Source organism: Drosophila subobscura, chromosome U (genome assembly GCF_008121235.1).
Source record: "Drosophila subobscura isolate 14011-0131.10 chromosome U, UCBerk_Dsub_1.0, whole genome shotgun sequence".
Taxonomy (NCBI): Eukaryota; Metazoa; Arthropoda; class Insecta; order Diptera; family Drosophilidae; genus Drosophila; species Drosophila subobscura.
This window is the reverse complement of record NC_048534.1, coordinates 1,202,767-1,215,998: the sequence shown is the minus strand read 5'-3', so window position 1 is coordinate 1,215,998 and position 13,232 is coordinate 1,202,767. Positions and strand designations below refer to the sequence as shown.

The following is a 13,232-nucleotide window of genomic DNA, read 5'->3' as shown; positions in this document are numbered from 1 at the left end:
ATCTCAGAGACCATAGAAGCTAGAGCCACCGAATCTGAGTACCGGGTGTTAAAGTTGTGACGCGTATGATTAATGTATGATTAATCTCCAACTACTGCCGTGAACCGGTCGGTCCATTGTTCGGTTTGTCTGTCGGTCGCATGCTATTTTTTGATCAGAGAGAGAGAGAGAGAGAAAGATAGAGAGCGTTGGTAGAGGTGGGTGGGAAAAATTAGCTTGTAGGGAAATTTTTTGCAAGCTTAATGAAAGTTTGATGCTCTCCGAGAAGGGATGGTTTGAGAGTAATTAGAGGGAAATTTGTGACGATTATTATTGGTTAAAAAATCTGCTTTCTCATTTTATGTGACCAATCGATTATCGACCAATCGATTACTTCCTGCACTTTTAAATGTCTCTTCCATCTTCTGCCCCATCTTCCTGCTGCTTCCCTGGCTACCAGCCTGGCAAATTAATAGTGTGCCAAAAACAGAAAGACAAAACGAAAAAAAAACTTGCAACCAAAGGAAAGAAAATAAAACGAGTACTCAGTCAGTATATACATACATACAAATGTATGTTAGCTTATGTTTTTACACCAGGTACTCGATGAGTAAATAGGGTATATTGTATTTGTGCGAATAACGGCTGTAAATATGTAACGCACAGAAGGAAACGTTTCCGACCCCATAAATTTATAGATCGGCACACAATTTACAGGAATGATCGTCCGTCTCGACGTGGAGGAGGGGTTCTGATTGCAGTAAACTCTTACTTCACGTCGGAACTTTTCATAGTCCAGGTCTCACAAGACCTGGAATTCCTTTGTGTTAGACTAATTCTTCCCGGCCAGTCTATTTATATCACTTGCTCGTATATTCCACCGACTTCGGATGTATTAATATACGATCAGCACTTGTCCGCCTTAAAAACTGTTCTTCCTCGCTATCTGACAAAGACCATTTAATAGTTCTTGGGGATTTCAACCTGCCATTTACTTTTTGGCCTTCGGTTAACGAGTCAAATAACCTTGTGCCCATGTCACGACATGATTTTATCGATGGCTTATTAGACCTGTCCCTGTCTCAAGTCAACCATGTAAAAAACTCCTTGGGTCGATTGCTTGATCTGTGCTTTGTCTCGGATCCGACCGTAGCGTTGTTAACACGAGCACTCCCGCTCACTATTCCTGAAGACTGCTATCATCCTACTTTCGAAGTGTCGGTAGATATTGGACCTACTGTATCGGATCGTGCGGGTAGGCTATCTGAACGCGTCCGCTGCTTTCATAAAGCCGAGTTTACGAAGCTCAATAACTTAATTAGGGATTTTGATTGGTACGCTCTGTACTCGTGCACTGACGTCATTGAAGGCACAAACATTTTTTACAATGTACTTGACACAATTTTTGACACGTGTGTCCCACTCTCATGTCCGACTAGATCTGCGAAACCTCCTTGGTTCGCCAAAGAGTTATCCAGTCTAAAGAACCTAAAATCAAGACTATTTAAAAAATCTCAAGAAGTTGGTTCTCCCTCTTCTCTTTCTAATTACTTAATAGCTCGGTCAAATTTCACTGTTCTTAATGCTCAATGCTATAGGAACTACCTACTTCGATGCAGGATACGTTTTTCACAGGACCCTAAACAGTTCTACAGCTTTGTAAACAGTAAACGTAGAACGTCCGCACATCCATCCTCGCTATCATTTTTGAATATGTCGGCAAACAATGATAAGGGAATCGCCGATCTTTTTGCAACATTTTTTCAAACAACCTAGTCCCAGGAAAGCTACCCAGGTCATGTGTATCCATATAGTTTACCAAGGTCGAATGGCATTTTGTTTAATGAAAGCTTCTTACTTCATGAACTCCAATTAGTTAAGCCGGTATTTTCACCGGGCCCTGACGGAGTTCCCGGCTGTGTAATCAGGTACTGTGCCGAGTCTCTGTGCGGACCTTTGCTTAAATTATTCAATCTATCCATCCATTCTTCTAGCTAGATGCGGGGAACCCCATCTGGAAGGAATCCTTTATAATTCCTCTCCATAAGAAAGGAAGCAAGTCTGACGCTAAAAACTATATGGGTATATCTAAGTTATCCGCTATTCCTAAAATGTTAGAGAAAATTTTAACTCCGCACTTGCAACATCTTTGCAAATCACTTATATCTCCAGCTCAGCACGGATTTATACTGCGACGATCAACAACCACTAATCTTTAAGAGTTCACCTCCTTTATCATTAAAAGCTTCCAAGGTAACTTGCAGACGGATGTTAATTACACTGACTTCAGTAAGGCATTCGAATCTGTAAACCATTCTCTTCTTGCACAAAAGCTTGACCTTCTAGGGTTTCCGCCCAATCCTTTGAGCTGGATTTCTAGCTACCTGTGTTCTAGGTCTCAAAGAGTCCTCTTCAAAAACTCCTTATCTTTAATAAAGCTATGGGTGTGTTAAATAAAGCCATGGGTGTGCTTGGGTTTATAAAGAGGTGGTCAAAGGAATTTGATGACCCCTATATAACGAAGACTCTCTATATCTCGCTTGTTCGTCCAATTTATAATACGGGTCATGTGTATGGTGCCCTCCGTACAACATACATCAGGACCGTATTGAATCAGTACAGAAAAACTTTTTATTATTTGCCCTACGGTGCCTCAACTGGGATGCAACTGTGAGACTGCCATCCTACCGTAGTAGACTTCTTTTAATAAATCTTCCATCCTTAGTTAGTCGTAGAAAAATGCTTGGTGTACTTTTTATGCACAACTTGATCAAGGGGGATGTAGACAGCCCTGACTTGCTGAGCCGCGTAAACTTTACGATTCCCATTAGACCCACTAGAAACTATATTCCTTTGTTCCTTCCAATGTGTAGATCGAATTATGCCTTGCACGAACCCTTCAGAGTTTTATGATCGGATTATAATTCCCTCTATCACATTATATCCTCGACTAACTCCCTTCCTCTTCTTAAATCTCTTATACTAGCCTACCTCTCCCGTAGTTAGTTATACCCGGTACTCGAAGAGTAAATAGGGTATATTGTGTTTGTGCACAAAGTGAATGTATGTAACGCACAGAAGGAAACGTCTCCGACCCCATAAAGTATATATATTCTTGATCAGCATCAATAGCCGAGTCGATTGAGCCATGTCTGTCTGTCCGTCCGTCTGTCCGTCTGTCCGTCCGTATTGTTGAGCGCCTGGATCTCAGAGACTATAAAAGCTAGAGCCACCAAATTTTTCATCCATACTTCAGTGTGCTCACACTGTTACAAGTGTATTTCAAAAAAGAGCCACGCCCCCTTCCGCCCCCGAAAAAGGGCGAAAACCTCCCAAATCTACAATTTTGAAGATAGCAGAAAACTAAAAACCATTATCTACGGAACTGCGCTTTTAGTTACTCTTATTTTCAAAATTGTGGAAATTCGAAATTTTTGCTCTTTTGCGAGGGCGGGGCAAAATGTTGGCAAAACACTTGTATCAGTGTCTGGATGTAAAATTTGTGGGCTCTAGCTCTTATAGTTTCTGAGTACAGAAAGATGGACGGACGTACAGACGGACAGACAGACATGTCTTTATCGACTCGGCTATTGATGCTGATCAAGAATATGTATATGTACATATGTATGTACATACATATATGTACATTCTTTGTGGAGTCGGAAACGTTTCCTTCTGAGTGTTTCTTCTTTCGAGCACAAAGAGCAAAAAAGAGTTATAAATGAAAAATGCGTAACAATTGCACGGTTCGCTTACAGTGACTAATCGATTTTTTGAATTAAGTTGCGCCGCTGCGGAAAGGAAAGCACATCTTGCAAGAGCCAACAGACAGACCGATGGATGGACGGATGTAACGGAGAGTGCGAAAATGGTCACTTGGAAATGGTCTGCTGGAGCTGCGGCCTCCTTGGATTGCATAGGATTCCGTGGGTTTGAGTCCTCAAATTGTGGTACGCTTCGTATTGTTGCAGCAAAAGCAGTCGTCGTCTGTGGCAAGGCTATCGATTGTTACGAGTCGAGTATTCCGTGCCCTTGCCCCCGACTAAAGAGCAGGCAACCAAAGATCCAAGACGACAACGCACTTAAATTGGCAGTATGCCAAGGCGGCATATTGTGGGTCCCCTGGTCTTCCTTCTGCCTCTCCCTCCAGTCTTGGAATGAGTCGGCAGATTTGTTTGTTTTCACATTAAATTCTCGGGCAAGCGAACGTTCGATGGGGTCTCTCTCTAGTATGTGTCTACTGCGGTTGGAAATGTGCCAAAGTTCAATGCACGGCATTGCCATGGCGAAATAACGTATCGATTCGGCATTTCGCATAGTTATGTTTGAGATGGCACTAGAAGTGGAGTAATGCTAGCCAGAGAAAACCCTCAAACGCGGCTGTGGATATGAATTTACAGAAGGGAATCTAAGTCAAAAGGTTTCGACTGACTTATGAAAAGTTAAGAGATTGGAAGAGAGACAATTTTTAGAGAGGAAACGAGTGTTTTCCTGGAGATCCCAAAAACGTAGTAGAATGCGCCATATTTGCCAAGAGTCCCACCGATATGAAATATAAATATTTCCCTCAAATTCCAAAGAGAACAAATGCTGCCACCCTCCTCTGTTCATAATCTATTAATAGCACTCGTAGTACCCATCCAATCCAAGGCATACTTTCAGGCGCGCCTTCATATGTGTAATTTTTCACATGACCCACAAGTATATCAAATCTTTAGCCATACCACCTTTTCTGTCACATTTGATACTTTATTTACAAATAATTTCCGATACTCCTTATCGCTGTCCTGATACAAACTGTTCCTGATTCTCGTCATCAGTGCTCTGCATATAGTTTAAAAACTGATCGGCCATATGCCAATACCAGTGTAGGGTCACCAACTCCAATCCGCCCTTGTCGGCAATCCAAATCTGTCCATTTTCCGATCTTTCAATGGCAGTTACTATATTCTGGCCGCAGACGGCAGTCGATTGGCAGGGTGCACGACGCAAGCGATCGGCAAAGGTTTGACCGTACTCCAGAAAGGCATTCAGTTCCCGATCGACAAACACTTTGGTGGGGCCACAGCAGACGGCCATGACAGCCACACCATTTTGGGTGTAGTACAGGGGATCCTATATAAAACAATAGATACTTATTAGCGTACAAAAAGCCAATGTAACGATCTTCGACTCACCGCTAGACTTCTGGTGAACCCAATCACACCAAACTTTGAGGCACTGTATGCACAAAAGACTGGCGATGGATCCAATCCTATGACAGAGGTGACATTCACGATCAATCCACCCGATCCGCCCATCTTTCGGTCCATGTAGGGCAGCACAGTGGCCACGGTGTTCATCATTCCGGTCAGATTTGTATTGATGGTGGCATCAATGTTCCGCTCATCGCACAGGGTTGCTCCATTGATTAGTACATCGATGTAGTCCATCTGGACCATGACCTCATCGAAGTACTTCTTCATCTCCTGTCGGGCCATGGTCACATCGAAGGTCCAGAAGAAGATCTGTGTGCTGTGCTTAATGGATTGAAGCCGAGCGATGGCCGGTTGGTTTTCCACGCTCTGGAGGATTGCCAGTTTCTAGAAAAGGTACCAACAGACGAGTACATTCCTTTGTATCTATTTTTTTATTCTGCAGCAATAATCCATAATCGAAAGTATTTCCCTTAAGAAAAATAGATCACTCTAAAACTAAACTTAATTGTAGCCACGAACAGAAAAAGTCAGCGAAAAAATTGAGTGCAAAATTCATTAACTTAATTAGTTTCGACAGTCCCGCAGCTGAGAGACTTGTTTAGGAACTAGAACATAGATCTCTGTTCCACTCTCCACACACCGCACTCACCGCTATATTCTTGGTCATGAGAACCTTGCTAGTCTCCAGTGCAATGCCACCGCAGTCAGCTACATAGCAGACATGCTTACCCGTCAGATCGTACATTATTTTTCCTGCTTTTCTTGACTTCTTTTCTATTACTAAAGTTACGTTTTGTTGTGTGAAATCGATAGAGCTATTGGCCTGAATACAGTGCCCCTGCCACTGGCATTATTTATCTATTTTTAATTAAAAGAGAGCTACTGCGTATCTGCTTTGTGTTTAAATTTCTCAAATATAATTTTTATTATCATATTCAAAACGGGGTTCCATTTAAAGAGAATCAAATCAGCCTTATTGCCATATGTAGATATATACGTAACAATTGAGTGGAAAAACGAAGCTAAAAGCTTAAAGCCATTGAATGCATTGTGGTGCGGGTATCCCGTTTAGATGCCCGAATCCCAGTGCTTGGTCCATGTGATGGACTCCAGAGTTCCCAAGTCCAATTTCCAGATGGCACCATTCTTGTTCAGCTCAATGGCCTTGACAAAGTTCTCGGCACACTGCTGAGAGGTCTGGGTGGGATGCTCCAGCAGCTTCTCCGCCACTCTGGGCTCCACATCCAGCCACGAGTTGAATTTGTGCACCAGAGTGGTCTTGGTGATGCCCGGATTCACAGTGTATGCGGTGACTCCAGTGATGGGTGCAAGTTTCTAAACGATTTGGATAAGTTAAGAATTAGTTTCTGCGAATAGAGAGATGTGATGAGAGATGCGCTTACCGCCAGGGAGCTGGTGAAGTTAACCACCGCCGCCTTGCTGCCAGAGTAAACGGGCACCTGGTAGATGGCATTAAAACCGGTAACGGAGCCAATGTTGCAAATGATGCCACCTGGGCCGCCCTTGCGCTTGTCCCAAAAGTCCAGAATGGCTGTGGTGGTGTTGACCAGGCCAGTGTAGTTAACGGCAATAGTACGCTCAATCTGATGATCGTCGAGGATGCCAGCACCGTTTATCAGGACATCGATGGTCTTGATCTGGGCAAAGATGGTCTTCAGGAGTTTGGTGGTCTCTGCGACAGGTACAGTCACATCATAAGGGTAGAAGGTGACGGTCACCTTGGGATTGATTGCCTTCAGTTCGGCAATGGCCGCTGGATTGTCAATGCGATCCAGGATGACCAGATTCTATAAGGGGAGGATTTGGGATTAGTTTTTCCATAGAGTCTATGGAAATAGATTTCCCTCTTTCTTACCTTCAGATCTCGCTTAACCAACTCCCGACTGGTGTCCAGGCCAATACCTCCCAGACCAGCCACGAAAACAACATTCTTGTTTGTAAGTGACATGTTGAGTCTTTTGCTTTTGTAGTTCCTGACCTGGAAATCGGGGAGGATGGTTCAACGGTTTGTTAGATTTCTGCTGGTTTCAGTCTCTTATTTATAGGGAATTTATTTCGTTTCAAAGCAAAGCTCTTTCACGCGAAAAGCTTATTTCGCGTGAAGGAAGCTTTTCGTTTCTTATCTCTCGCATTACGTGTCGTTCGATTGCGTCTTCACAGCGTCTCGGTTTCGGATCGCTTTGTTTTGGTTTTATGCCGGTAAATGTATTTTAATACGTGTGCCTAATCAGTGGCACTACTCTTACATCTGTATATGTTTGCGAGTGTAGTAAATTATGTCTATGTTTAGAGTTCAGGTTCTTGAGGAAAAATACTGCGCGTCTGGGGATCTATCAGAGTCGACACGCGCGCTCCCTGATACGACCACACAGAAAGTGAGGGCATACATATTCTGAGCAGGGGTGGAGGAAAAAGTGTAAACAAATTAATTGGACAAGTGCCAGAACGATTTCCTAGTCCGCCAAATCGAGAGAATTATTTTTATAAACTGCTCTGAGGGAATACGTCATACGATTGTTGATATGTACTATTTTTACCGTTCAAGGTCGGGTTGATGGGTAGTTTATTGCAGTTAAATTCACTGAAACTTGGAGTATTTTGTATTTTGTCAAAGTCAGGCTCGAAGCTTCTGCAATCGAAAATCGAACATTAACTTTACCTTCCCGTGCTCGAATCCTCTCTCAGTGGAGTCGAGCATGATATGCCTGTCGACTGTACATGGAATACAGTTACTTTACTTACTTGAGCGAAACAGTAGATTTGAAGAAATGCTGGGGTCCGCCTACTGCACCTGGCAACTGTACTGAGACAATAATCGCTGTCCTCGCAATGTGCGGTGCCTTAAATACACTTCTGCCGCGCCTCTATCAACGCCTCTATATACGCAAACGCAAACGCGACGCCGGCGCTGCAATAATTTGTAATAATGTAAAATGCAAATACAAATATTCAAAACCAACGAGAAGGGACGTGTGAGACGCTTCTTACGCGTCACAACTTTTATACCCGGCACTCAGTACTACATCTGCACTTTAGCGGTTATTTGTCAAATTTTACATTTTTTCTTCATCTGTCATCTACATCAACAACACTGCTCACGCCAACACGCTCCTTTAGCTCGCCACCCTCCCCTATAGACACACACTGCAGAGTCGCGGCAGAGGCACAAGCAGAGACGTGTCAGGGACAGAGGCCATAAACAGCGCGAAGCAGAGTGTGAATGAGAGAATGTGAAAAAAAACATAGATAAGCTGCGGGACGGGGTGGGTTTGGCCACTGCAAATTAATTTCTTCATTATGGCTATAATATTGATCCAATCGTATCCCAATTTGGTGATCTGATAGATATGGTCATTCCCTACGGAATGGCGTTTTTAGTTTTCTGCTATCTTCAAAATTGTAGATTTGGGAGGTTTTCGCCCTTTTGCGGAGGCGGAAGGGGGCGTGGCTCATTTTTGAAATACACTTGTAACAGTGTGAGCATCCAGAAGTCTGGAGCCAAAATTTGGTGGCCTAGCTCTTATAGTCTCTGAGAACCGACAAACAAGACGGACAGACAGACAGACGGACATAGACTCGGCTATTGATGCTGATCAAGAATATATATACTTTATGGGGTCGGAAACGTTTCCTTATGTGCGTTACATACAACCGTTATTCGCACACATAGAATATACCCTATTTACTCTTCGAGTACCGGGTATAAAAAAAAGTGTTTGCTTAGAAAGTCGAAGAGCATGATACACTTTCTGAACGGTAGCCAGCAGTGATTCTTTCCAGTGATTCGATATTGATCAAATTTGATTGAGGTATATTTAATAATATTAGAGAGACTGGAAATTTCATATCTTATCTGTAGATTTTGCTGAAGAATACGTTCAAAACTATTTTCAATGTCGATATGCTCTTATGGAAAAAATCACAAATGATCTGCCGCAATGTGCAGAGCGCCAACAAATATTTTAATTGTCGGAAGGGGGAAACAAGAGAGAGAGAGAGAGAGAGAGAGCGGGAGAGAATGGCAAGACCACAGCGCGAGAGAGAGCAAGAGCTTTAACCTTCAGTGAATGTCAAGCAGCGTAAGAGCAGCAGAGTGTGGACCTTTCGTAGTTGTTGCTTGGCTTGGCAATTGAACTTCGGCTTAATTTACACATTTACACATGGAAAGAAGATAGTGTGCTAGGGGAGAAGGGGTTCTGCGCTAGACGGAGGAGCGGGCCAGATCTACTCGTATAGAATCAGCCTAGAAAAACACACACTACACGCCCCTAAGACGCAACTCATTAGCAATCGCTTGCTTGTCGGCTTGTCTGTCCGTCGAACAGCAGAAACCAAGCCCACTTCAGAGCCACTTCAAAAATGCACGTATGTATGTACATATGTAAGTAAAAGAGGAGAACAGAAAACAGCTACAGTTAAATGTTAGTTAGCCCATTGGTGGTTGCCAAACGTAGAGGTGAAGCATGGGAATACATCGAATCATAAATATATTTGTCTATCCATAAATTAACAGAAAGGTGTTAACATCTAAAGAAATGTTGTCTTCTATATTTATTTCCCAAATGATCCATTTGTCGTTGTTCGATTCTACTTCTACCACAGTGCGCCATCAGTGGGTTAAGCGAAGTAAACGGAGCCCAGGGCGTGGTGCTTCACAACGTAGGGCGGCACGAGGGATGCGATCTAGAGAGAGAAACAGATAAGCATGCGGAAGAAATGAGCGTTCAATTTGCATATGAAATACGAGTAGTAGTTGTACGTACTTGAACCTGTTTATTGATGTAAAATATACACAAATTTATGTATGTACATATGTAAATAGGTTATGCACGTGTACTCGTATATATGGGTTACAATCTAATACATATATAGAGTTCGACTTGGCAATGGAAACTGAAATTTGTAAGCACTTTCTGGATGATTCTTTGCATCAAGTCGGTCGATGCATCAGCATGATATCTCTGACGTTTGTAAAAGTGAAATACATACATATATTCCATTCTAATTATTATTCCATATTCATTAATCGTTTTGGCCCCCACTTGGGTTATCGCGTCGTGTGCCGCAAATCATGTGCAGAATGCATGTTAAGGGAAATCCTGATTAACGTAAAGGTATTATATGCAATACAGGAATACCCCTACCCATTGACCCACTAATCAAAGCGGTTGCCTTTTCGCTGGCAACTACTGGTACAACTAATCGAACGGTACTCCATACACGCAACATCGTATGACTGTTTCAGACATCGGTTTGGTACGGTTTTTTCCTATCAGCAGACGACGCTGACTAAACATCTCAATACGAAAACCCCCCAGACATTGAGTACAGTGGCTTATCGCGGGATGTTGCGGCATATGTACATATGTAAGTGTGGCATGGCCCCCGGGACGGTGTGGTCACTCTGCCGATGACATTCAACCTCTGAGGGGTAACGACGCCAGCAGTGTATCTGTCAAACCCGATTTATGTATACCATGAATGTACATATGTATGTACATATGTATGCACAATATGTATGTACATATGTATGTACATATGTACATATGTATTCTCGCATGTAGATGTCGCGTCGTTCCTCTAGCTAATTAAGCCACTGGCACTGCCTTCCCGCTGTCAGTGTTGTGTGTGTATGCCTCTTGAATCGAAACTGGGGCTTCTAAACGGCACTGGCTAAGCGGCTTACCTACATATGTACACATAGGCACCACACGGTACCCACTGCCAGAGAAAGGCGGGAAGATGGTGTGCCGTTCTACATGCGTGTTTTTTCATTCCATCTCTTTTTTTATGGGAAAGCATACATAATCTAATTTACAATTCGACCCATTTGACTCCCCTTTTTGTGTATTCTCTCTAGGAAATCAACCTCATTTGACGTGGGGGCGTTGGGGTCTCTCAAGTCTCTCTCTCAAATCAAATCCGCACAATAATTGAATCATATTTTTTGCATTTCCAATGGGTAAATGTTACGGATTTCCATCAAAAATAATGCAATCAGCCATCATCACTAGTACATTTATGGCAGTGTCTTGAATATAACTATAAAGCTTGTTAAATTATGGTTCTAAGTGGTTCCTTCCTTGTAACTTTTTTTATTTTGGATCTTCTATACTATAGAATCTATAGGAATTGATTGAAATGAATCAAATGTACCTTAGCGGTTTTTTCAAATTTTACATTTAACGTATTAAAATTTACAGTTTTTCTATACAATACACATATTTCTACATTACTTCGAGTACCGGATATAAGAAAGAACTAGAGCGTAAAGTGAGAAATGGTGATGTCTCTTGATTATTCGTGTGCGCGAGTTCTCTCCTCTACTGCGAGACTCCATATAAATAAAAGACTCGACACACCTAACCAAATACACACATGTACTGCGATTACTCTCCTTCCCCTTCCTTCAGATTGTTACATAGGTATTGCTTGGTGTTGAAGAGAAATTAACTTTGGGGAGTTGCAACTTGCAACGATGCTGTACCTTGAAAAACATTTCAACGTCATCTTCGCTGAAGGCTGAGCTTAATTTGCTATGACTTTTAGCAATTTACATAAACATCAGACTCACAGCAAGTCAAGTCCTACGCAGCGTTGCAAGGCATGGCCTGCCACGTAGGCCTGGGCCCATTCGCTGCTATGATTCTGGCCACAGAATCAGCAATAACAATCAGAATCAAAATCAGATCCAGATTTCCAAGTCTCCCCCTCCTCGTCACAGCATCCAAAAGCGATGTGTGGAGCTCGAGAGCGAAGGCGTTTCGGGCTTGGTTACCCTTTTATGGCAATGACAACAGCAGAAAATATTTATATGAAACGAACGAATTATAAAGGAATTATGATTTCTGTCGGGGGCGTTGAATATAATTTACCCTTTTTTTTTGCTGTCCCCTACAGGCCGCTATTTCATAAAGCGACAATGCAAATGCTGCGATAAGGCGACTGCATTATGATCACATGCCATGATCACATTATCTCATCGGTGGAGGGGAGAAGACAGCTTTGAGAGACTACCAATATAAGCAAAAGATCTGGAGAGATTCACATCGAGAGTAAAGAGAGTTAAAGTGGATTGTTTGGCAAAGATCTTGGTAGATAGATCTGTACATGTTAAGCTTCAGAAATCGGTTTATAATAATGAGAGTGTTAGTAAAATATTTAAATAAGCGGAAAAGCTGCTTACATTGTTTTTTTTTATGATAATTTCTTTGATACTCTTTCATTCAATACTAATTGGTATCCGATTTCTTTTATTTCAGCGCTGGCAGCGACGATGGTTTGTCCTTTATGATGATGGTGAGCTTACATATTCGGTGGATGATTATGTGAGTATTTGAATTAAGATTCGATTGAAAAAATGAACAATTGTATAGGCATATAAAAAAGCCCATACAAGTGTACAAACAATTGTTATTTTAAGTACATAGACATTCTTGCTTGTTTGAATGCCCCCTAAAGTGGATCTTTTGCGATAAGAAATATTCATAAGACGAGAAGGGACGTGTGAGACGCTTCTTACGCGTCACAACTTTTATACCCGGCACTCAGTACTACATCTGCAACTTAGCGGTTATTTGTCAAATTTTACATTTTTTCTTCATCTGTCATCTACATCAACAACACTGCTCACGCCAACACGCTCCTTTAGCTCGCAGCTTATATTTGTTTTTTGAAAATTCTCTCATTCACACTCTGCTTCGCACAGTGGCCGTCTGCCGCTGGCTCTGCCGTGAGTCTGCAGCGTGTTGGTGTGAGAAGTGTTGTAGATGTAGATGACAGATGAAGAAAAAATTTAAAATTTGACAAATAACCGCTAAGTTGCAGATGTAGTACTGAGCTCCGGGTATAAAAGTTGTGACGCGGAAGAAGCGTCTCACACGTCCCTTCTCGTTTTAAATTAAAACGAGAAGGGACGTGTGAACTTTTATACCCGGCACTCAGTCAGTGTACCTGTACCATTTTGTTTTTTTATACCCGGTACTCGAAGAGTAAATAGGGTATATTGTATTTGTGCACAAAGTTAATGTATGT

General features: G+C 42.2%; 3 protein-coding genes across 3 annotated transcripts in view; 1 reads left to right on the top strand and 2 right to left on the bottom strand.

Annotated features, from left to right (window-relative positions):
- Positions 1-13,232, top strand: part of LOC117901965 (protein outspread) — a 126,851-nt gene that overhangs the window by 97,834 nt on the left and 15,785 nt on the right. The window contains exon 3 of the mRNA XM_034812946.1: positions 12,461-12,526. Coding sequence (XP_034668837.1) covers positions 12,461-12,526 — 66 coding nt within the window. The remainder of the gene's footprint in view (positions 1-12,460; positions 12,527-13,232) is intronic.
- LOC117901968 (alcohol dehydrogenase-related 31 kDa protein) lies at positions 4,740-5,968 on the bottom strand. The gene is made up of 3 exons (XM_034812949.1): positions 5,827-5,968; positions 5,157-5,561; positions 4,740-5,094 (listed from the first exon to the last, which is right to left on the bottom strand). Exons 1-3 carry the CDS (start codon positions 5,920-5,922, stop codon positions 4,756-4,758), a joined length of 840 nt encoding a protein of 279 aa, XP_034668840.1. The 5' UTR covers positions 5,923-5,968; the 3' UTR covers positions 4,740-4,755.
- Positions 6,076-7,958, bottom strand: LOC117901969 (alcohol dehydrogenase). Its single transcript, XM_034812951.1, has 4 exons — positions 7,941-7,958; positions 7,054-7,176; positions 6,581-6,985; positions 6,076-6,512 (listed from the first exon to the last, which is right to left on the bottom strand). Exons 2-4 carry the CDS (start codon positions 7,144-7,146, stop codon positions 6,246-6,248), a joined length of 765 nt encoding a protein of 254 aa, XP_034668842.1. The 5' UTR covers positions 7,147-7,176; positions 7,941-7,958; the 3' UTR covers positions 6,076-6,245.